Genomic DNA, 24,493 nt, shown 5'->3' with positions numbered 1-24,493 from the left:
GATAAATGTTTTTAATGTTTATGTATGTGTATATGAATTTGTGTCCCTGCATTGAATGTTTGCTATATATATGCTGTGCTCTGCCCTGAGTCCCCTTTGGGGTGAGAATAAATGTTTCTAATAAATGAATAATTAGGATTCGTGATTAAATTTAGGAATAGACCCTTTCTTCCACTGCTTCTGAGAGGTTTGGGTGATCAGTGCAGTTTTACTGTGTGTTCAGATTGTGCCACATCTCAGTATCTGAATCAGGGCCCTTGTTACAAGTTGGTGTGCTTCCACATTCACAAGGGGCCTGGCAAGTTTGTTATATACCATAGCTGTAAAGGCGCTCTCATCAAATATAAGTGTTTTTTTACCTCATAATACCAGGAACATTCATAATTGTCCTAAATATTAGTTGTATAGTCCTGCCAAACAAACTTCATATCTCTTTTTTCTCCCTTTCCCTGTTAAATAGGGAGAACCTGAACATAGTGACAGAACTGGGAGATAGAGCTGCACAGGGGCGTGCGTATGGAAACCTGGGCAATACCCATTATCTTCTGGGGAACTTCAGGAGTGCTGTCATTGCCCATGAACAGGTACAAGCAAAGTATATGTTAGTGCTTCTCAGGATACTATATTGTTCACCTGCCATTTAGAAATGCAGTTTGTGGTCTGTTACTCTTAATTTTCTCTAAGTTATACTATGCTTTGGCCTAGTGTAGTGGTTCCCAACCTATGGGTCCCCAGGTGTTTTGGTCTACAACTGTCACAAATCACAGCCAGTTTACCAGCTGTTAGGATTTCTGGGAGTTGAAGACCAAAACATATGGGTACCCACAGGTTGAGAACTACTGGCCTAGTGGCTGATGATCGCTTCACAGTCTTTGCTCTGCCATCTGATTGGCTGGACTTTATTACTTCTCCCACTGCCTTTGTCTTTTCCTTATGTGTTGTTATCTTATATAGAATCTGAGAGAGTGGGTACAAAACTAACAATTTAATCATTAGTTACATTGAGGGGCCTTTTTGGCTGGAAGGCAGGCTATAAATACTCTAAATAGATACTTTCACAAATTAACAAAAGCAGAAATCAGGTGCTCTCAGATGCCTTGGCAATGCATACCATGCCTATACAGTCCACTATTTAGCTGAAACACCAGGTTTTGGAATGTAGGGATCATTTCAAGATGCTCTTTGCATATTTTTGAGGTGGGGTTACACAAATAAGGGTACCCATTGTATTCTAGGTATTCTGTCGCCCCTGAAATTTTAACAAGAGAACTTTGTTTTGCAGCGTCTTTTAATTGCAAAAGAATTTGGAGATCGAGCTGCAGAAAGAAGAGCCTACAGTAATCTTGGAAATGCTTATATTTTCCTTGGGGAGTTTGAAACAGCGGCTGAATACTACAAGTTAGTTTATTAAATAACATTGTTTCAGTTATGACCTTCACAAATAGTGTACTTATTTTCATTTACATGGTTAACTATGGATCCACCTTACCTTCTAATAACACTATGTAACACAATTTTTTGTTCCAGGGTTATAAATGTCATTTTTTAATTTGGTAAAAACATGGAAAAGGTTTATTAAACTGCAAAAACTTTGTTTTTGCGGGACATTCTGCACCACATTTTGCCTGTCCGAACGCATCTCCCCTTATGAACCATCTAAGGCAGTGGTTTTCAACCTGGGGTCCCCAGATGGTTTGGTCTACAATTCCCAGCAATGCTAACAGCTGGTAAACTGGCTGGGATTTCTGAGAGTTGTAAGCCAAAAACATCTGGGGACCCAAGGTTGAGAAGCACTGATCTAGGACTTTAAGATTGTCGGGGAGGCCCTGCTCTCGATCCTGCTTTCATCACAAGTATGATTGGTGGGGATGAGAAATAGGGACTTCTCTGTGGTGGCCCCTCAGCTATAAAACGCCCTCCCTAAGGAGATTAGATCGGCTCCCTCACTCATAACGTTTTGGAGAAAAGTTAATACTTTACTTACTTACTTAGGCGATCCCTCGTTGGATGAGTAAGATATTCTTCCTTGATGACTATTTTTGTGGGTTTGTAGGTGGCTGTGGAGCCCTATTCTTGACCTGCATCTTCTCCCACAGTGAAGGCATTGGTTTCCAGGTGGAAGGCGGTCCCGGTCAGGGTTGGCTTGACGCGCCTTCCTCCTGGCACATTTCTTTCTTTCACCCTCCATTCGTGCCTCCTCGAATTCCGCAGCACTGCTGGTCACAGCTGACCTCCAGCTGGAGCGGTCAAGGGCCAGGGCTTCCCAGTTCTCAGTGTCAATGCCAGAGTTTTTAAGGTTGGCTTTGAGGCCATCTTTAAATCTCTTTTCCTGTCCACCAACATTCCGTTTTCCGTTCTTAAGTTCAGAATAGAGCAACTGCTTTGGGAGATGGTGGTCGGGCATCCGGACAACGTGGCCGGCCCAGCGGAGTTGATGTTGGAGGACCATCACTTCAATGCTGGTGGTCTTTGTTAAGACATAGTTATATGTGCAAGCGTTTACAAATGCAGAGTAACTGACATAGGAAATGGAATCACTTGTCAATGGAACTTGGACAAAGTTTTTTAACTAGGAGACGCTGATGATAATGATATTGGTTTTTATGGTTTCTATTGTGGTTTTATATTGCTTTAATGCTTAATTTGTATTTCGCTATTATGTGTACTGACTTATTGCAAACCGCCTTGAGTCGCCAATAGGCTGAGAAAGGCGATATACAAGTATAGTAAATAAATAATAAATAGTTTTAAAATGAATATCTCATAGGGTCTAGGCCAATTCAACATAGTTTGTGGAAGCCACAAAAACAAAGTTTTTAAAGTATAATAACTTTCAAAGTCAGTATCACACAATTAAACAGGAAATAACACTTTCAGACCAGGAGCAGAAAAAAACCCAAATTTTGTTACATAGTGTAATGATTTGCAGCCTTTATTGTGAACTTCTGCTGTATGCTTTTTTATTTTGTAAATAAGGTTGTCTTTAAAAGCATATTCTAGGTTTTTAAAAAGCATATGCAAGAAACATAACTTTCTATAGATTAATTTAATGCAACTGAATTAAAAAAATGGAGGGCTGTATGTGTTGCAACAATATATTGATGATATTGTAGAGATAATATCTACTTGTTTATTCTTTAGGAAGACCCTGCAGCTCGCCAGGCAGCTGTCAGACAGAGCCGTAGAAGCACAGGCTTGCTACAGCCTTGGAAATACATACACTTTACTCCAGGACTATGAAAAGGCTATTGATTATCATCTAAAGCACTTGGCAATTGCTGAAGAACTGAATGATAGGTACGTCTGTGGCTGTATAACTAATATAAGTATAAAATGATCCTATAGAATTTCCTACTTCATATTGGCAGGAAAACAAAGAGCTACTTTGGCATGCCTAAAACACTTAAATTTGACCAATGGGACATGTGACTCTTTTCCATTTGCGTTGCAAAATCCAATTAAACTACTTTAGAAGTAGCATCTTGAACAACAGGAATTCCATTTTAGTAGGAATTTACCCTATGATAGGGGAACTGCTTCTTAAGAAATATATTAACTCAGAGTCCTTCTAGTACAAATCTTTTGAAGTGGGAGGAGTAGGTCTGTTGAAAATATTTCAGTAACCAATATACATTTATTTTGCATGCATAGTTAGCATTGGAACTCAGCCTCATGCTTTCTCATGCTGAAAGCAGGAGATAGTCACCATTAACTAAGTCAGGGGTCCTCAAACTAAGGCCTGGGGGCTGGATGCGGCCCTCCAAGGTCATTTACCTGGCCCTCGCTCAGGGTCAATCTAAGTCTGAAATGACTTGAAAGCACACAACAACAACAATCCTATCTCATCAGCCAAAAGAAGGCCCACACTTCCCATTGAAATACTAATAAGTTTATATTTGCTAAAATTGTTCTTCATTTTAATTATTGTATTGTTTTAAGTGGTTTTGCACCACAAATAAGATATGTGCAGTGTGCATAGGAATTAATTCTTTTTTTTTCTTCAAATTATAATCCGGCCCTCCAACAGTTTGAGGGACTGTGACCTGGCCCTCTGTTTAAAAAGTTTGAGGACCCCTGAACTAAGTGCACAAATACTTCTCTGTGTAGCTATTTCTCATGATGTTTTAACTTAATTGAGCATCCTTAGGTTACTGTTGATACAATTACTTCTCTTCACTTTCATTGCTCCTCCATGAAATGGCCATAAATGGCAGAACAGATTATTATTGATTTTTTCATAGGACCCTATAGTTGCATTAATTAGAGTTTCATGGATAGAAATGTGCAGTAATTCCCACAATGTAGTTACTGATTTCAGCAGTTAGAATCTGAAGTATTTTCGTAAGTGTGACACTGTTGAACTATTTTTTCAGAATTGGTGAAGGAAGGGCCTGCTGGAGTTTAGGAAATGCATATACAGCCCTTGGGAACCATGATCAAGCTATGCATTATGCAGAAAGACACTTAGACATTTCAAGGGAGGTATGTATACATGGATTCATTACTTTGTGCCCATGATCTCAAAAGGAAAGAAAAAGTATGTACATCTTTCGAACAGATCGTTTTCAGTGGTTCTCAACCTGGGGTCCCCAGATGTTTTTGGCCTACAACTCCCAGAAATCCCAGCCAATTTACCAGCTGTTAGGATTTCTGGGAGTTGAAGGCCAAAAACATCTGGGGACCCCAGGTTGAGAACCACTGATTTAGATATATTGTTGAGAGAACTGCATCAGGATTTGAAATGGCTCCTACATTTTGCTTGTAGTGATGTTAGAAATGGGCAAACGCATAGGAGCAGCTGGGTATCATTCTCTTGTTGTGGTTATGTGTGCACTTTTGAAGGTCCTGGTACATTGTCTTCCATATTTCTGCACAGTATGCAGCAAATGTAGTTGGAAATGTGTGAGTTACAGTTGTGACTAATGGTTGTCTGTTGATGTCATAAGAACTGATGAACAAAGTGTTCTCTTTGAAAATAAAAGATGCAATAGAACAAAGTATAATTGTAAAATTGTTATTCTCTGGATGACTGCCTGAGTTATCCACACTCATGGGTTTATTTATCACTTATGCCAGCATCCCGAGGCAAGGGTCGAACATCTTAATTCAGAAAAAGTTGAGTTCAGCCTCCTTCATATTCATTTTTCATTTCCATGTTTCCTGCTAGTTCAGTATTTGGTATCTTTCTGAATAATGTCTTAGTGACAAGGTTTTGCAAATCAGAATGTTTGGTGGACTCCTTGAGATGCTGATCTTGGGGGGGGGGGGGGGGGCGTATTTCCATAAGTGAGGGTTACTCATGCTAGCATCCAAGAATTATCATTCACAATAAAAACCAACTTCTAATTTACTATCCTCTTTGCTCCAGAGTTTCATCACAATTGGTTTGGAGCCAACATTATGCTTTTACAATCTCTAAAATACCAAATACTTGAAAATTTCAATGGTAAAACCTTCACGCTAGACTGTGATAAAGGGATTTGTGGATAATCTATATGGCATAGCTACATAATACATAAATACTTTTGGTTGCAGGTGGGGGATAAAACTGGAGAACTAACAGCTAAGCTTAACCTCTCCGATCTCCAGATGGTGCTTGGTCTAAGCTTCAGCACAAACAATTCAGTGATGACAGAAAATAATTTCCCAGATAGTAGCTTCTGTGGTAAGTAAATGCTTCTAGTGCATTTCTTCTTTCAGTAAAATGCAAGATTCCTCAATAATAATAATAATAATAATAATAGGGTTGTTGTAGGTTTTTCGTGCTGTATGGCCATGTTCTAGAAGCTTTTAGAACATGGCCATACAGCCCGAAAAACCTACAACAACCTAGTGATTCCGGCCATGAAAGCCTTCGACAATACAGTAACAACAACAACACTATTTATATTCTGCTTTAGCTCCACGAGGGGACTCAGAGCAGATTACAACATACACAGATGGGCAAACATTCAATGCCTTAATACAGTGGAATAACAATGTCATACAAATACACATAACAAAGGGAAAAGGCCCCTCCCCCCTGTGGCACCAACTGCTGCTCTGGCCAGAGCGAAGACAGAGGGGAGCAGAAGACATTTCCATCTTGTCTTTACTAATAACATAATATAGTATATTGTATATACATATAATATTTATAATATTATTAAAAAAATTGTCGTGTCAGGAGCGACCTGAGAAATTGCAAGTCGCTTCTGGTGTGAGAGAATTGGCCGTCTGCAAGGACGTTGCCCAGGGGACACCCGGATAATTAGATGTTTTATCATCCTTGTGGGAGGCTTCTCACATGTCCCCGCATGAGGACCTGGAGCTGATAGAGGGAGCTCATCCGCCTTTCCCCGGATTCGAACCTGCAACCTGTCGGTCTTCAGTCCTGTTGGCACAGAGGTTTAACCCACTGCGCCAACGGGGGCTCCATATTATAATGTAATACAATATCAGTATTATATATTACTATATTGCACTATACCATTATATTGTAATTTTATTAGTAATATTACATGTAATGTAAACATATAATTATAATTATAATATTGTATTATTATTCCTAGTATTATATTGTATTACATTCTATTCCATATTATAATGTAATACAATATAATACTAGTAATAATAATACAATATTATAATTATATATTTACATTACATGTCATATTGCTAATAATATTACAATATAATGGTATAGTGCAATATAGTAATATATAATACTGATATTGTACTATGCTAATAATGTAATATATTATATGAAAATATATATTGTAAGCTGCTCTGAGTCCCCCTCGGGGTGAGAAGGGCAGCATATAAATGCCATAAATAGATAGATAAATAAATAAATAAATAAAAGCTTCCCCTTTCATCTCTGGTTTTCTGGAGGCAGTGCTCAACTCTGGCCATGGGGAGGTACGCTTCTTCCATTTCCAAGCCGAGGAGCCTATTGTCCATAGATACTTCCTAGTTGTGTTGACAGCATGGCTGCATGGGCGCCTTTATTACCTTCCTGCCGAAGCAGTACCTATCAATCTACTCAAATTTATATGTTTTTGAACTGCTAGGCTGGCAGGAGCTAGGGCTAACAGCTGGAGCTCACCCCGACCCATGGCTTCAAACTGCCAACCTTTAGATCAGCATATTCAACAGTTTAACCCGTTGCGCCACCGCACTCCCTGGATCTTCAGTCCAATTAGTTTAAACAAAACTCAGCCCCACTAAGTGTTATTACAGATGAATCTACTTTGTTGAATTCTCAAGAATCCTGGCTACTTCTTGTCACTTGCCTTTTCCCAATAGCTGGACTAACTAAACAACCCAAAGTGTGGTTTGCTTCATGGCTCTTGTTGAAATTTGTGATCTATGCTCCAGTAGAAATCGGATTGGAAAAAATAGGGTAGCCTTTGCTTGGTTCCCCAGGAAATGGCACCCTTCTAAAGATACTGAAATATCCAGATATTCTCCTAAGTATCCAGTCATTCTGTCATGTTCGTAGCACCCAGTGTTTCATTAAAATGAAGTTTTGATTGTTTAGCTCTAGCAGTTGAGTAAAACGAAGTATATAACATAAGTCAACCAAAAACAAAGTATATAAGTCAACCAAAAAAAAATCTTATAATCAGAAATAGCTTATCAAAGACAGCCATGCTTAGATCAAACTGATTTAAAATAAAATAAAATAAAATAAAATTAATTTAACATAAACATTATTCTCCCTCCATGATAAAGTATACATAAAACAATAAAATATAAACAAAATAAGTCTTTTAATACATTTAAGAACAATTTCTTGACTTCTATGGTCTGTCTTATTTCATTGATGGAGAAATTTTGAGATTAGCTCACTAGAGTACTGTGTAGAGAAGTGGACAACAGAGGTCTTTGATCTGGTATTGCTGTATATGTTGTTCTTTTTGGTGTTCACAAATGGGCTCTTTGTTGACAAGAGGCAGCAGCTCCTGCATTTGAGGTGTAGCCATACCATTTTGCACCCACTTTACATACTGGCCTCATTTTGTAGGCACAATCAGAAAATGGAAAATGGTTCCTACAATCTGATTTTGCCTTTTCTGGAACATGAAAGGTCTAAAATTCACAATAGCTATATAAAGGTACTCATAAGTTAAGTTATTTATTTATTTACTTATTTAGTATATTTATAAACCATCTCTCACCCCTGGGGGGTACGCAAGGTGGTTTACAACATATTAATGGCAAGAATTCAACACCAACATAATAAAATAAAATCACAATAGCTAAACACTGACATATAACTATAAATTAAAATCATTAAAACCATTAAACATCGGCATATACGACATGTAAACACTAAGACAAAGCATTAAAAACATTCTAATATAGATATTAAAATCACATGATCCAAAAATTGTCCACCCGTGGCCATTCCGATTGTCATAGCACATATTTCCTGATTATTCTTTGCACTGCATTACTGGCCAAAAGCCAATTACGATATGATAAGCTTGTTAACTGTCAGGGGGCATGGATTTCTAGAAGAAAGACCTTGAATATATGCAGGTTCCTGGTAGGTAAAGGTAAAGGTAGTCCCCTGACATTAAGTCCAGTCATGTCTGACTCTGGGGTGCGGTGCTCATCTCCATTTCTAAGCCGAAGAGCCAGCGTTGTCCGTAGACACCTCCAAGGTCATGTGGCCGGCATGACTGCTATATAGCTATATAAAGGTACTCATAAGTTAAGTTATTTATTTATTTACTTATTTAGTATATTTATAAACCATCTCTCACCCCTGGGGGGTACGCAAGGTGGTTTACAACATATTAATGGCAAGAATTCAACACCAACATAATAAAATAAAATCACAATATATAGGTTCCTGGTAGCTTGTTACTAATCCCTTCTGTGCTTTGTAAATGAATCTGAATTGGCATATTTAAACAATCTAATGTAGTTACTATTATCAACAAAATGGGAATTGGATTTTAGTGATCTTGAGAAATAATAACTCTGATATAATAACTATTTCAAGGCACAAGACCACGACTTGGACGTCGCCACAGTATGGAAAACATGGAGCTTATGAAGTTGACACCTGAGAAGGTTTGTGCATTGTATATATATGCAAGAAACTGGATTGTAAAAATAATTCATAGTGTTGGGTCCAAACTTAGTTTTTCTTGATTTCAGTGAAAAATTATTCCTGATAGCTTGGTCTGAATTTAATTTGCGGTTCTTAAGCTGCATCTCAGCACTTAAGTACAGTATTTTTTTTAGATGCTTACAGATTGTATCTTTTCTTTAAGTGGACAGAGAACTGTTAAAGAGAATAATCAATTTGAATTACTTATGATAATACGATAATTAGTCATTATAATTCGTACAATTATTTCTTTACAGCAGTGGTTCCCAAACTTATTTGGCCTACTCCCTGGAAATCAATTTTTCTAAATCTTCCCTTCTTTCTTTTATGCTTTCACCAACCCCTTACAGTTATTCATTGCCCCCAAACGCACCTGTGGCCATTACTACCCCCCCCCCCCGGATCACTGCAGCGCCCACTAGGGGGCGGTAACACCCACTTTCCCATCGTGATCCCTGTGAATTGCACATGTGGTAGTTTCTGCGCCTGAGCAGACAGCTTCGGAACCTTCTAGATAGATTTGAAAAACTTGGTGGTTGGCCACGGCCACTCTCCCCTTGCGAATATAAGTAGCATGTGGGTGGAGCCACCGCCTCAGTTCTTCCGCCGCGAAAGCAGCTAGAAAAACCGAGGCATAACAACAGTGGGGAGGATGGGCGGGGATGTGCGAATTCACAGGTGATCACTTGGGAAACTTACGGTTACAGGTAAGCAACCTATATTTTGGGAATCACTGCTTTAGAATATCAGAACACAATTATTTTGTGGTATATACATGGAGAGCTTTCTGAAACTTGCCAAATCGAGCTTTAGTTACCAAGAGAAACTTTCTGGGCAAAATAATAAATTTCTCTTTGAATATAATATTACTGAAAGTCATATTTTTGCTAAAGACCTGAGAATATAGTCCCCTCATCCTCCTTTCTGTTGTATACTTTTATCTGATACTGAATTTGTCATGCACAGTTGCTTGCTCTCGGTGTGTTGAGTATATTGAGTAGATACACATTGTGTCTTTGTGTTCAATAGCATATTTCCCTCCAGTGTTTTTGAGCAGTAGCTGCTTTTTGATGTAGAACATTCAATACTTGTTATGCAAGAAACAATTTAGTAGTTTGGCTATGTAGTTGTTTCGCATAGATTAGAGATAGAACATTTATTTTTGCCTCTTTTTGTGGGAGGGAGAGTACTTGGCAGTATGAAAAGTGATACTTGGGGTGAGCACTGAAGGCAAATGACATCTAAGCATAACTTAAGGTAATTAGTGCTGCTGAAATCCAGGATCTAAATTGATCATTAGCAAATCCCTTTATGATTTCCATTGTGACCATATAAACAAGACAATTTGCTGTGCTCTTTTCTCCCCGTTTTGCAGTTTACACATACTCAGCTGCAGTTTACCTTATCTGTTTGAGGCAAGCTGCACAGAGCAGAATCCCCTTCTTTCCCGACCCAAATTTTATTGCAGCCACAGAAATGAAGTTTCTGGAGGATGACTACCATTAACAACTACAGTGTTCCCTCACTACTTTGCGGTTCGCTTTTAGCAGACTCACTGTTTTGCGGGTTTTTTGAAAATATTAATCAAACTATAAAATATAAAATATTTATGTCCAGTGGAGTTCAGGGATCCCAGAAGTGTGGCAGCCTGAGGCACGGTGGGGAAGGCCTGCCTTCCTGGCCTTCACCAACCCCAGAAGCCTGAGGTGTGGCGGGGAAGGCCTTCCTCCTTGGCCTGCTGCTGCCTACATGGCTCCAGAGGCTCTTCAGGGTTCTGTGGGGGCCAGGCAGGCGCCTTTGGGATGGGCCAAGAGGCGGGTAAGGAAATAATATATAAAATAATGTATAAATATTAAAATTAATACAACATCCCTACTTCACGGATTTTCACTTATTGTGGGGGGTCCTGGAACGGAACCCCGCAATAAATGAGGGAACACTATACTTAGAATTAAACAGGAAGTAACACTTTCAAACCAGGAACAGATTTGTCGAAGGCTTTCATGGCTGGAATCACTGGGTTGTTGGTTTTTTTGGGCTATATGGCCCCCCGGTGGCGCAGTGGGTTAAAGCACTGAGCTGCTGAGCTTGTTGATCAAAAGGTCGCAGGTTCGATTCCGGGGAGCGGCGTGAGCTTCCGCTGTCAGCCCTAGCTTCTGCCAACCTAGCAGTTCGAAAACATGCAAATGTTGAGTAGATCAATAGGTACCACTCCGGCGGGAAGGTAACGGCGCTCCATGCAGTCATGCCGGCCACATGACCTTGGAGGTGTCTATGGACAACGCTGGCTCTTCGGCTTAGAAATGGAGATGAGCACCACACCCCAGAATCAGACATGACTGGATTTAATGTCAGGGGACTACCTACCTATGGCCATGGTCTAGAGGCATTCTCTCCTGACATCAGAAGAGCTGCAAGACTGAGGACAAGCCACGAGAATAAAGACGAAGATCTACACAGAGGAAAAGTGTTCTTGCCATACATCAAGGGAACCACTGACCGCATAGGGAAGCTGATGAGGAAACACAACATACAAACTATCTACAGAGCCACCAAGAAAATCCAACAAATGCTACATTCAGAAAAGGGCAAGAGGAATCCTCTCACTTCTGCAGGAGTCTACCATGTACCATGCAGCTGTGGACAAGTCTACATAGGGACCACCAAACGCAGCATTGCCCAAACACGAATCAAGGAACATGAAAGGCACTGCAGACTACTTCAACCAGAGAAGTCAGCCATAGCAGAGCACCTGATGAACCAACCTGGACACAGCATTTTATTTGAGAATACAGAAATGCTGGACCACTCTCACAACCACTATGTCAGACTACACAGAGAAGCCATTGAAATCCACAAGCATGTGAACAATTTCAACAGAAAGGAGGAAACCATGAAAATGAACAAAATCTGGCTACCAGTATTTAAAAAAACTCTAAAATTACAACAACAAAACAACAGAGAGGAAACAAACAAGGACATCTAATCACCTCTCAACAAAAGATTGCCCCAGGCACTGTCAGGCCATTATATGCTAATCAAGGTGGTCAGTTGAAACATTCACACCTAGCTCCAGCAGATAAGAGTCCTTTGTCCCACCCTGGTCATTCCACAGATATATAAACATTTTTTCTTAGTTCCAACAGACCTCACTACCTCTGAGGATGCTTGCCATAGATGCAGGCGAAACATCAGAAGAGAATGCCTCTAGACCATGGCCATATAGCCCGAAAAAACCTACAACAACCCAGAAACAGATTTTTTTCAAAATTTATAATAATAATAATAATCACCATCTCCCCAGCGGGGACCTGGGGCGGCCTACATGGGGCCAGGCCCAACAACACAGCAACAAAATAAAATCAGAACACATACACTATAAGAATATTACAACCAATATACAGTAAAATAAAACCATTCAAGACACAAAATAATGAGCAGGCCGCATTTACAAATTGAAATACTGGGGATAAAAACAGAGAGTGAGGTAGCAGTGGAGCAACTTATTTGTGAGGGAGGAACTCTTCCGAGATGGAGTCAAGAAAAAGGACCTTCGTATAAAGCAGTGTTTCTCAACCTGGGGGTCGGGACCCCTGGGGGGGGTCACAAGGGGGTGTCAGAGGGGTCACCAAAGACCATCAGAAAACACAGTATTGTCTGTTGGTCATGGGGGTTCTGTGTGGGAAGTTTGGCCCAATTCTATTGTTGGTGGGATTCAGAATGCTCTTTGACTGTAGGTGAACTATAAATCCCAGCAAATATAACTCCCAAATGTCAAGGTTGATTTCCCTCAAACTCCACCAGCATTTACACTTGGGCATATTGAGCATTTGTGCCAAGTTTGGTTCAGATCCATCATTGTTTGAGTCCACAGTGCTCTCTGGATGTAGATGAACTACATTTCCAAAATTCAAGGTCAATGCCCACCAAACCCTTCCAGTATTTTCTGTCGGTCATGGGAGTTCTGTGTGCCAAGTTTGGTTTAAGTCAATCGTTGGTGGAGTTCCAAATGCTCTTTGATTGTAGGTGAACTATAAATCCCAGCAACTACAACTCTCAAATGACAAAATCAACCCCTCCCCCAACCCCACAAGTTTTCAAATTTGGTGTATTGGGTATTTGTGCCAAATTTGTTCCAGTGAATGAAAATACATCCTGCATATCAGATATTTACATTACCATTCATAACAGTAGTAAAAATACAGTTATGAAATAGCAACAAAAATAATTTTATGCTTGGGGGTCACCACAACATGAGGAACTTTCTTAAGGGGTCGTGGCATTAGGAAGGTTGAGAACCACTGGTATAAAGGGTGCACTGAAGACAAAATTGAGGGTAAATGGTGAAATGAGATTATATAGTTATATTATTATTAATAATAATACCCCACTTTATCTCTCCTGTAGAAGACGCATATTTTTTCATAGTGTAATGGATTGGACCTAAATTTGGTCATACTCACAGCAGACACATTGAAACAACTGGAATTATAGCTAATCAGATATCAGCTGCTGTTCTCTAAGTATAACCTAGGCAGAATCCAACCCAATTCATTTAAAGTGTGGTTTAAAAGATATATCAGAGAACGTAGTACTTCAGTATTGAAAAGATTTTAAATCGGAGATATAGTAACATCATGATTGAGAATATGACTCTTTACTCTCAAGAATAGTAAGGGAAGTTGCACTGACTAGAGGAAAGTGGATGCTACAAAAAATTACAATGTTTTGCCAGGGCAACACAATTAAAAATTGCCAGCATTTTGTGCAGTGGGAAACTGTCTTCTGGATAGTTTCTTAATATACATGGTTGCTTGTTTCCCAGGTTCAGGACTGGAACAGTGAAATATTGGCCAAACAGAAACAACTAGTTTCCAAACCTTCTGCAAAGCTACATTTTGTAAATCGATTAAAAGGCAAAAAATACAAAAACATCACTTCAAAAGTTCTTCAGGATGCTAGTAATTCTATTGATCATCGACTAAGTTCACAAAAGGTATTTACTGGGTTGTTTTAGAACTCTGAATGTCAAAGTACGATTACAAATTACAGCTCACAGATTCTTTTTGAGGCATATTATTATGTGGTTGATTTTGGAAGAAAGGGGCCCATCAGTGTTGGACAGGTGAGCTAAAAGTGTAATTCAAAGCACACTTGTTAGAAAATACTTCACTATCAAACGCAGAAGGAAGAGATTATTATGATTGGAACAGTAGTATAAATTGGCACACTACTTTGTATAAGATGGATTATATATACATAAATTTAATTTTTAATGATCGTGCCTGAATAAGCAGTTCAAATGCACAACTAGAATTGTATTAAGCATACTTCTTGGCCAAGTGCTCTCTGCTTCTTCCTTGCTAGTCGTTCCCTCTCTCATTCCAATACCCTGAGTCTTAGAATTATTTAAATAATTTTTCCCAAAGTTCGTTGTTAATAACCAGCTTTCTTTGTATTTTTCCTAAATTATTTATTATTATTTTTAGAAAAGCTGCTCTGATGCTCCTGGAGATGAAGGGTTTTTTGACTTGCTAAGCCGATTTCAGAGCAACCGAATGGACGATCAGCGGTATTGTTTCCAAGACGGGAAAAGGCTGACGGCAACAGGGTCCTCCACACCATCCAGGACATTAAAAAAATGTAATGTACAGAATTGCAACTTCTGAGTGAAGTCAGTTCTTGTACCTGGATCAAGGTTAGAGATGATACTTACCTTTTCTCATTACTTTGCAGCCTTTTCTACTCCTATGGTCTCACCGCACACAGATGAGTTTCTGGATCTGCTTGTGAGCTCTCAAAGTAGGCGGCTAGATGACCAGCGGGCCAGTGCCAGCAACCTGCCAGGGCTTCGTCTGAATCAACACAATAGCCAGTCTGTCCTTGGCCACTTGATGGCCAGCAGCAACAGTGAGCCAGATGAGGACTTCTTTGACATCCTAGTAAAATGCCAGGTGAGTCTTGTGATTGATCGAATGAACACATAAGGTTTCAAGTCTGCCATAAAGCAAATAGGTGCTTTCTTTATAATGCAAAAATTATGAGGGAGGGAAAGGGAAACTGAAAACATATACCTCAGGAGTGCAATATAACAATAAAAAATTATTATTATTATTATTATTATTACTTTATTTGTACCCCGCTAGCATCTCCCGAAGGACTCGATGCGGCTTACATAGGCCAAGGCCTCAAAACACAATACAACAATACAATACCTAAAGCAAATTAAAAACAGTTAAGCAGTATAAACAACAAACAATAAACAATGCATCAAGACACTATAAAACTGGGCCGGGCCAGAGTAATGGGTACAAGATTAAAAGTGCTGATGTGACAGGAGGTATGTAGGATTATAAAGTAAGTGCAGTGTGCGGTGTGCAGCAATCTTAGTTCTACTAAACTGCTTCTAGGACTTGGTATTGGAGATTCCTAATCTGAGAAGGCACAGCCAGGTCTTCAAGTTCTTTCTGGAGACTGTCAATGTAGGGGCCTGTCTAAGATCTTTTGGGAGAGTCGGGGGGCCACCACAGAAAAGGCCCTGTCTCGAGTCCCCACACACACAGCAGGGCCTCTCCAGATGATCGAAGTGAACGCGTGGGTTCGTAGACGGAGATGTGGTCACGCAGATAGGGTGGTCCCAAACCGTTCAGGGCTTTGTAGGTAAGCACTTGCACCTTAAATTGGGCTTGGAAAATAAACGGCAACCAGTGGAACTCCTTGAACAGAAGGCTTGACCTCTCTCTGTAAGGGGCCCCAGTTAACATCCTGGCTGCTGCCTGTTGGATCAGTTGGAATTTCCAAGCCGTTTTCAAGGGCAGCCCCACGTAGAGCGCATTGCAGTAGTCCAATCTATGCATGAGTTCAGTGAAAGGCATACATATGTTCCCAAAAGTTACAAGTATTAAATCGTCTACTTACCATGTGTTCGAATGAATTCTGTCCTCGTCCATTAAATATCACTATGTAACAAAATGGAAACATTTTCTGTTCCTGGTTTGAAAGTGTTATTCCTGTTTAATTGTGCAGTACTTCCTTTGAAAGGAGTTGTTCTACTCCAGTAACTTCATTTTTGTGGCTGTCACAAACTATGTTGTATTTGTTGAGGCTCGAGATATTAATTGAAAAACTATAACAAAATGTGCTTCAGGATGTCCCGCAAAAACAAAGGTTTTGCAGTTTAATAAACTTTGTCCATGTTTTTATGATAGAACCAATTAGGAGATGACGTTTATAACCCAGGAACAAAAATTGTGTTACATAGTGTAATAGAAGTGAATATTTTTACACATATGTGACCAACTTTTATGGGAGTCATACTGAAGGACTTTTGGAGGGCCTTGCAGATTATATTTATTTATTTAGTTAGTTAGTTACTTCGTTTATATACCGCTTTTCTCAGCCCTCGGGCGACACAAAGCGGTTAACAGCAGCAAAATTCAATGCAAAAATCACAAAACAGATATGGGACAGTTAAAACAGTAGCATCATCAACAATTAAACATCAATATAACAATCATTAGCGTCTCATCAGTAAAATCAGAATCCAATCTCATCATCCATTATTCCATATTCCTATATTCATTACACTGCTTAATTGAATGCTTGTTCGAACAGCCAGGTCTTCACTTTCATCCAAAACACCGACAGGGAGGGGACCGATATAATATCTGTAGGAAGGGCGTTCTACAGCCGAGGGACCACCACTGAGAAGGCCCTGTCTCTCGTCCCCGCCAGGCGCACCTGTTTGATTACACTATTGTTATGAGTATCAAACTGTCTTTACATGATTAAAGACCTTTCCGATCTATAAAATTGAAAATAAGCTCTGCAGTCTTTATCTGAATTAGTCATTTATTCCAAGCAGGGATTTCATAGGCTAAGAAGGAAAAGGTATATAAAAGCCCCGGCCCAGTTTACCTGTCTGAACGCATTCCCTTTACGAACCACTGCGGAAACTAAGATCTTCTGGGAAGGCCCTGCTCTCAGTCCCGCCACCATCACAGGCACATTTGGTGAGGATGAGAGACAGGACCTTCTCAGTGATTGCCTCCCGGTTATGGAACTCCCTGGCAATATTAGATCAGCCCCCTCCCTCCTGTCCTTCAGAAGGATGGTGAAGACCTGGCGGTGGGGCAGTGAAATGAGGCAAAATGATGTCCTGAGATAGTTTTTAAGCAACTTTTAATCTGAATATAAGTGATTTTAATGTTTGTATATATTTATAGTTTTATGTCCTGGCATTGAATGTTTGCTGTATATATATTGTGCTCCGCCCTGAGTCCCCTGCGGGATGAGTCCCCTGCGGAATATAAATGTTTTAAATAAACAAACAAATAACTGGAACATGGAGAGGCAGGTCAGATCCTACACCAGGCATGTAGCCAGGGTGGGGGGGGGGCCTCGGGGGGCTTCACCCCCCCCCCCCCCGAAATTCTCATGGTGGTTCGCGAAAAGGCCTTACCGGTGCATTATTTAAACTGTTATGTTTATTCATATCGTGATCTGATCACCGTACTCAATATATCCCATATGCATGGGGGTATTGGGGTAATGATACAAAAGGTTTGCTAGGCTAGACCCTCTTTCACTCAGAGTCAGCCCCCCCTCGAAACTCAACCCCCCCCCCGAAAAAAATTCAGCCCCCCCCCCCCCCCTGAAACGAAATCCTGGCTACGGGCCTGTCCTACACTATTCCTGTGGTGGGTATAGGTTCAAGGTAGATGCTTAAATAACAGTAGTTTTTGATTTATGCTATTGTGGAAAGGAATTCCTCTTGTAATGAGAAGATTCATAATTGATTTAAAACTGTACGTCAGGAAATGTGATCAGAAAATGTTCTGTAACAAAGGCGTAGACTATTTTGAAAACTGTTTCTAATGTAAAAATACCACTTAAATAATAGCTAATATATTTAGCCAGTTTGATGTTTTCATTTAAATACGATATTTTTCATTAGGATAGCTACATTCATCATAGGGTGGATATTTCTGTTAGTGGAACCAAGTATTGTGAATGCTCTTATTATTTGTGCCAGAGGAATATAGGATCTTCAGAGCATTTAAATATTCCGTTGTTTGAAATACTTGAGTTCAGATGTAACAACAAATAAACAAGTTGGAACACTGGAACAGCTCAATGAGGGCAAAACATTTCATGACTACAGATATTCCCACTCTGGCATTTTTTATATTATGAAACATTGACAGTAGCTGTTTTCACTTTTGAAGTAGAAGTCCACGTTTCATCGAAACTTGCAACTATACGTAGCCAAACATATGAAGTGTAAATAAAAGTTATAGAAGCAAAAATATTCCATTAGTGTTGCTGGGGTCCTAAGAGAGTCTGCAGCCATTCTGTGTCTTGCTGTGGGGATATAGCCCCTTGTGTCCCTCTGATCTTGACTTTACCTGTATAACCTCAGAGGCCATTTGGAGGGGCAGCATTATGGGGCATCGCTACGAGAACGGATCTCCATCATTATATTATATTGGATAATGCAGGATCTCTGTCATAATATGTGGTGCTTGTTCAAGCCTGCTTGTGTAATGAGTGACACATACTTAGGTCATCTTCCCCTTCACAGAAAAAAAATGTAAGGGTTACTGAAATAGAATGTGACCAAGTGTAACTTGTGACAGGTATTTTATTCGGATTGGCCGAGTGGGTAACGGTGGTGGTTAATGCCTCCCTTCGGGAAGGCAAGATTCCAGTGAGCCTAAAACAGGCTGTGATAAAGCCGCTGTTGAAGAAACCATCACTTGACCCCACTAAATTGGACAACTTTCGGCCTGTTTCCAATCTTCCCTTTTTGGGCAAAGTCATGGAAAGCGTGGTGGCCTCACAACTCCAGGTATTCTTGGGAGACACGGATTATCTGGATCCGGCACAGTCTGGTTTCAGACCGGGACATGGTACCGAGACGGTCTTGGTCGCCTTAGTGGATGATCTGCGCCGGGAGCTAGACAGGGGGAGTGTGTCCCTGTTGGTGCTCCTGGACCTCTCAGCGGCCTTCGATACCGTCGACCACGGTATTCTTCTGGGGCGCCTTGCAGAGATGGGTCTTGGGGGCACTGCTCTGCAGTGGCTCCGGTCATTTCTGGAGGGTCGTACTCAGAAGGTGTTACTGGGGGACTCCTGTTCAACGCCGCAGCCGTTGACCTGTGGCGTTCCTCAGGGTTCCATCTTGTCCCCCTTGCTGTTTAACATCTACATGAAGCCGCTGGGTGAGATCATCCGGAGTTTCGGGGTGCGGTGTCACCTGTACGCAGATGACGTCCAACTCTGTCACTCCTTCCCACCTGCTACTAAGGAGGCCGTCGAAGTCCTGAACCGGTGCCTGGCCGCTGTAATGGTCTGGATGAGGGCGAACAAACTGAAATTAAATCCAGACAAGACAGAGGTACTCCTGGTCAGTCGCAAGGCCGAACAGGGTATAGGGTTACAGCCTGTGCTGGACGGGGTCGCACTCCCCTTGAAGGTGCAGGTTCGCAGCTTGGGTGTGACCCTGGACTCATCGCTGAGCCTGGAGCCTCAGGTTTCAGCGGTGACCAGGGGAGCATTTGCACAGCTTAGGCTCGTGCGCCAGCTGCGCCCGTATCTTGGGAAGTCTGACTTGGCCACGGTGGTACACGCTTTGGTCACATCCCGCCTCGACTACTGCAACGCTCTCTACGTGGGGCTGCCCTTGAAGACGGCCCGGAAGCTTCAGCTAGTCCAGCGCGCGGCAGCCATGTTGTTAACGGGAGCTGGACGCAGAGAGCATACAACGCCTCTGCTGTCCCAGCTCCACTGGCTGCCGATCTGCTACCGGGCCCAATTTAAGGTGCTGGTGTTATCCTACAAAGCCCTAAACGGTTCCGGCCCAAAATACCTTGCAGACCGCATCTCGGCCTACGAGCCCACGAGGGCCTTGAGATCTTCCGGGGAGGCCCTCCTCTCGGTCCCGCCTGCGTCACAGGCACGTCTGGCGGGGACGAGGGAGCGGGCCTTCTCGGTGGTGGCCCCCCGGCTGTGGAACACTCTCCCTGCTGAAGTCAGACAGGCGCCCTCCTTGATGGCCTTTCGTAGGGGCCTAAAAACATGGCTCTTCGAGCAGGCCTTCAATTGAGTGTAGTTAAATTGACACTGGAATGAACTAAGACTACGATTTTTGGCTATGACCCCAGGACTTGACGAAGCGGATTTTTAGTATAAGTATATGTTATGTTGTATCTGTCTGGTTTGTATTGTCCTGACTCACTGTACACTGTCTTCTTTGTTGTTGTTCACCGCCCCGAGTCGCCCCCGGGCTGAGAGGGGCGGTCAATAAGTGCAAGAAATAAATAATAATAATAATAATATTCAGAAACTGAGGAAAGAGCAGCTCTCATTTAGTTTGGAGGAATGATGGAGTGTTCCATTTCTTGTTCATCAATGTGAAAATCTAATGCAGGGGTCCACAAACTAAGGCCCGGGGGCCAGATATGGCCCTCCAAGGTCATTTACCCGGCCCTCGCTCAGGGTCAACCTAAGTCTGAAATGATTTGAAAGCACACAACAACAATCCTATGACCTGGCCCTCAGTTTAAAAAGTTTGAGGACCCCTGATTTATTTATTATTATTATTATTATTAACTTTATTTGTACCCCGCTAGCATCTCCCGAAGGACTCGATGCGGCTTACAAAGGCCAAGGCCTCAATATACAACATAACAATACAAAACCTAAAGCAAATTAAAAACAATTAAAGCAATATAAACAACAAGCAATAAACAATACAATAAGACACAATAAAACTGTGCCGGGCCAGAGTAATGGCTACAGAATTAAAAGTGCTGATGTGACAGGTGGTATATAAGGATTATAGGGTAAGTGCAGTGTGCAGTGTGCGGCAATCTTGATTCTAATAAAGTGCTTCTGGGACTTGGTATTGGAGATTTCCTATTCTGGAAATGCACATCGGAACAGCCAGGTCTTCAAGTTCTTTCTAAAGACTGCCAATGTAGGGGCCTGTCTAAGATCTTTGGGGAGGGTGTTCCAGAGTCGGGGGGCCACCACAGTAAAGGCCCTATCTCGTGTCCCCACCAAACGCGCTTGCAACGCGGGCGGAATCACGAGCAGGGCCTCTCCGGATGAACGAAGTGCACACGTGGGTTCATAAACGGAGATGCGGTCACGCAGGTAGGATGGTCCCAAACCATTCAGGGCTTTGTAGGTAAGCACTTGCACCTTAAATTGGGTTTGGAAAATAAACGGCAACCAGTGGAACTCCTTGAACAGAAGGGTTGACCTCTCTCTGTAAGGAGCACCAGTTAACATCCTGGCCTCTGCCCTTTGGACCAGTTGAAATTTCCGAGCCATTTTCAAGGGCAGCCTCACGTAGAGCGCATTACAGTAGTCCAATCTAGAGGTGACCAAGGCATGGACCACCTCGGCCAGATCAGCCTTCTAATGCCTTCTGATCTAATGTATTGACCCATATGCTGTTCCCTTTTGCTCATGGCCAATGCATGAGTGCTTATGATAATGCTCATCTAAGCCAATAGCCATTCAAAGTAATGTGGCCAAATAATTTTTTTCAAACACCTAAATACTATAGGTTTTATCTTATGAGGATGTGATGAGACTGAATGCTAAAAATAATGCCATAGTGAAATGTATTTTGTCTTTTTTAGGGTTCTAGACTAGATGATCAGAGGTGTCCACCACCACCAAACATCACAAAGGGACCAACTGTACCGGATGAAGATTTCTTTAGCCTTATTTTGAGATCACAAGGGAAACGAATGGATGAACAGAGAGTGTTTTTACCCTCTGGTTTGAAGAGGCCAAATTCTAACTAATGAACTTGGGAATATTTTTAGAATAAAAGAACATCAAGGGATTATGCAGTACTGTAATAATTTTTCATATGCGGTAATCAATGCCTTTAAAAGAGGGAGAAAAAGTATATTCAGAATACTATGTAAATTTACATAGCTTATGGTACAGTCATTACTGCCAGTGCTTGAAATCAGGTGTTTAATGTTTGTAAAGAGTTGACTGTATAGTGTATTGTCCTGTCTCTCACTTTCCACTCACCTCCTCTTTCTGTAAATATATTACGTACTTTGTTTCTTTATGGTGATAGCGCTTCAGGTACTTTGAACATCAGTTTATGGAAGCTTTTGCTGTTGAACTTGTGTAATTAACAAGCAAAATTGTAGAATTGGCCTCCAGGTTTTTTCAATCTTTTGCATAGTGTGAAATGTTTTGAAATTAACAGTATTGCTTTTTTTAAAAAAAAAATAATTGAAAAATAAATCTTAATACCCAAGTCTGTTTTACGTGCATCCAAATATTATGCTGATGGAAACTGAAAGATACTGGTTCAGTTGGTCAACAGATAGCATGCTCCACACAGTCTATGTTGGATTCACCAATGAAAAGAATCCTAAATTGGATTGATAAAAGATCGGTGTCCTTTAAAAAAATGATTTGTTTGCTTTAAACTGAATTTCAAAATTCTTAAAAATAATTGGTATTTATGGAATTTTTGGCCTAACCCAGTATGGGACTTCAGCTCCCAGAATTTCTGGTCATTGAATAAGCTTACTGGGGCTTCTGGGAGTTGGAGGGCCACAAGTTTATCATGTCTGCCCTAACCTGTTTTTTTTTTAAACTATTTATACAATTTCTTATTATAGTGTTTCATTTCATTATTATAGTGTTCCATTTATGGAGATAGTTGAAAATCTTTTTGGTCTTGTCTCACAGGTGGCTCCATCCAAATATGTCTTGTCATTCCGAGTGCAAACATAAGGGAAAACGAATAAATAGGATATTTCGGGAGAGGGAGTAAATCCGAATAAGGAATAATTTGAATATAAATGCAAAGGAACCTAGTTAGGGATGAACTGATGATTAATCTGAAAAAAAATCTGAATAACTGCTTTCTGTGTCTTACGATGAAACTCACATCTTTGCATATGATTGTTATACTGTATTACTAATACTTTTACTAAAAATTGTGATTAAATTGAATCTTACTAATAATTCAAACTGTGATTTAAATGATTAAAATAGGTCCTACAGAAGTAATTTAAATCATCCTGGTACTAGGAGCCTGCATCCTTGGAAGATACCTTATTTTTTCTTTGTGATCTCTGGCTCATACAAATGGGTCACTTGGGTCTGTGTAACCATTGGAACTTTAATGCTCTTACATAAGCATGCTGGCGGAAGCCCTGACATCCCTCCTCTTCACATGCCACCTTCTTTGCCTCTGAAGCAGCGTCCTGAGAAATCAACAGAACTTCTATCGTCACTATAGTTTGACTAATTGATTGGTGTTATCTTGTTCTGTGTTTTGGCCTTGTTTTCACAGCAAGTTGACTCGAACTTCTCTTGATTTATGATTACTGTTTGTTGGTCCAATTTACTTTGGTTCTGTTTTACTGAATGATTCTTTTATTCTTACACTCTTGCAAGAGATCTACCAAAAGTGGTGAAAAGATTCCTGAAAAGAACGGGCACTGGAAATGTCTCCTTTGCTTACACAAAGTCAGTTTCTGTTGATACTGCTAAACCTTTACACCAGGGGTTCTCGAGCTTTTTAAACAGAGGGCAAGTTAATAGTCTCTTGATTGACTAATTGATGGACTATAGTTTTTTGTTGTGTGCCTTCAAGTTTTCAGGCTTAACGCGATACTCTCACAGTGTTTTCTTGTCAAGATTTAATCAAAGGATTTGCCCTTCATCAGGCCGAGAGAGTGTGACTTGCCTAAAATCACCCAGTACATTCAGAGTCACAGTCAAAGGTTCAAATCACTATGCCACGCTTTCTGAATTCCTTGTTTCCCAGTTTACTTACTTTCTTCCTTTTCTCCCTCTTCTTCCCTTTTTACTTCACCTATTATTTCATTTTTTTCCTTTTCTCCCTCCGTCACCCTCCTTCCCATTTTCCTCCCTCCCTCTCCTCTCTCCTCTCTCACTTTTTCCTTCCTTTCCTCTTCCCCCCTTTTTCAATGGAGCTGCTCGCTTTTTGGCAGGGCCCTCATTTGATGGGCAGGAGTTGTAGTTATACAAAGTCTTTAGCCTTCTCTGCCCAAGAGTGCCCAGAGTTCGTGAGCAGAGAAGGTTTTTTTTTTTTTGTCGTGTCAGGAGCGACTTGAGGAACTGCAAGTAGCTCCTGGTGTGAGAGAATTGGCCGTCTGCAACAACATTGCCCAGCCTAGATGTTCTGATGTTTTACCATCCTTGTGGGAGGCTTCTCTCACGTCCCCGCATGAGGAGCTGGAGCTGATGTGGTTCTCAACCTGGGGTCCCCAGATGTTTTTGGCCTTCAACTCCCAGAAACCCTAACAGCTGGTAAACTGGCTGGGATTTCTGGGAGTTGCAGGCAAAAAACATCTGGGGACCCCAGGTTGA

General features: G+C 41.0%; 1 protein-coding gene across 6 annotated transcripts in view; it reads left to right on the top strand.

Annotated features, from left to right (window-relative positions):
• GPSM2 (G protein signaling modulator 2) overlaps positions 1-23,119 on the top strand; it is a 53,345-nt gene extending 30,226 nt beyond the window's left edge. For 5 of the 6 annotated variants that reach the window (XM_060774587.2, XM_060774586.2, XM_060774588.2 and 2 more), the window contains 10 exons: positions 461-584; positions 1,283-1,398; positions 3,142-3,297; positions 4,374-4,482; positions 5,536-5,665; positions 8,996-9,066; positions 13,932-14,102; positions 14,596-14,749; positions 14,843-15,060; positions 21,760-23,119. In XM_060774587.2, the coding sequence (XP_060630570.2) occupies positions 461-584; positions 1,283-1,398; positions 3,142-3,297; positions 4,374-4,482; positions 5,536-5,665; positions 8,996-9,066; positions 13,932-14,102; positions 14,596-14,749; positions 14,843-15,060; positions 21,760-21,927 (1,417 nt within the window). In that variant the 3' untranslated portion in view covers positions 21,928-23,119. The remainder of the gene's footprint in view (positions 1-460; positions 585-1,282; positions 1,399-3,141; positions 3,298-4,373; positions 4,483-5,535; positions 5,666-8,995; positions 9,067-13,931; positions 14,103-14,595; positions 14,750-14,842; positions 15,061-21,759) is intronic. The other variant, XM_060774590.2, reaches the window with a different exon arrangement.
• Positions 23,120-24,493: the final 1,374 nt, after the last annotated feature.

Source organism: Anolis sagrei, chromosome 4 (genome assembly GCF_037176765.1).
Source record: "Anolis sagrei isolate rAnoSag1 chromosome 4, rAnoSag1.mat, whole genome shotgun sequence".
NCBI classification, from domain to species: domain Eukaryota; kingdom Metazoa; phylum Chordata; class Lepidosauria; order Squamata; family Dactyloidae; genus Anolis; species Anolis sagrei.
This window is presented reverse-complemented; position numbering and strand designations above follow the sequence as displayed.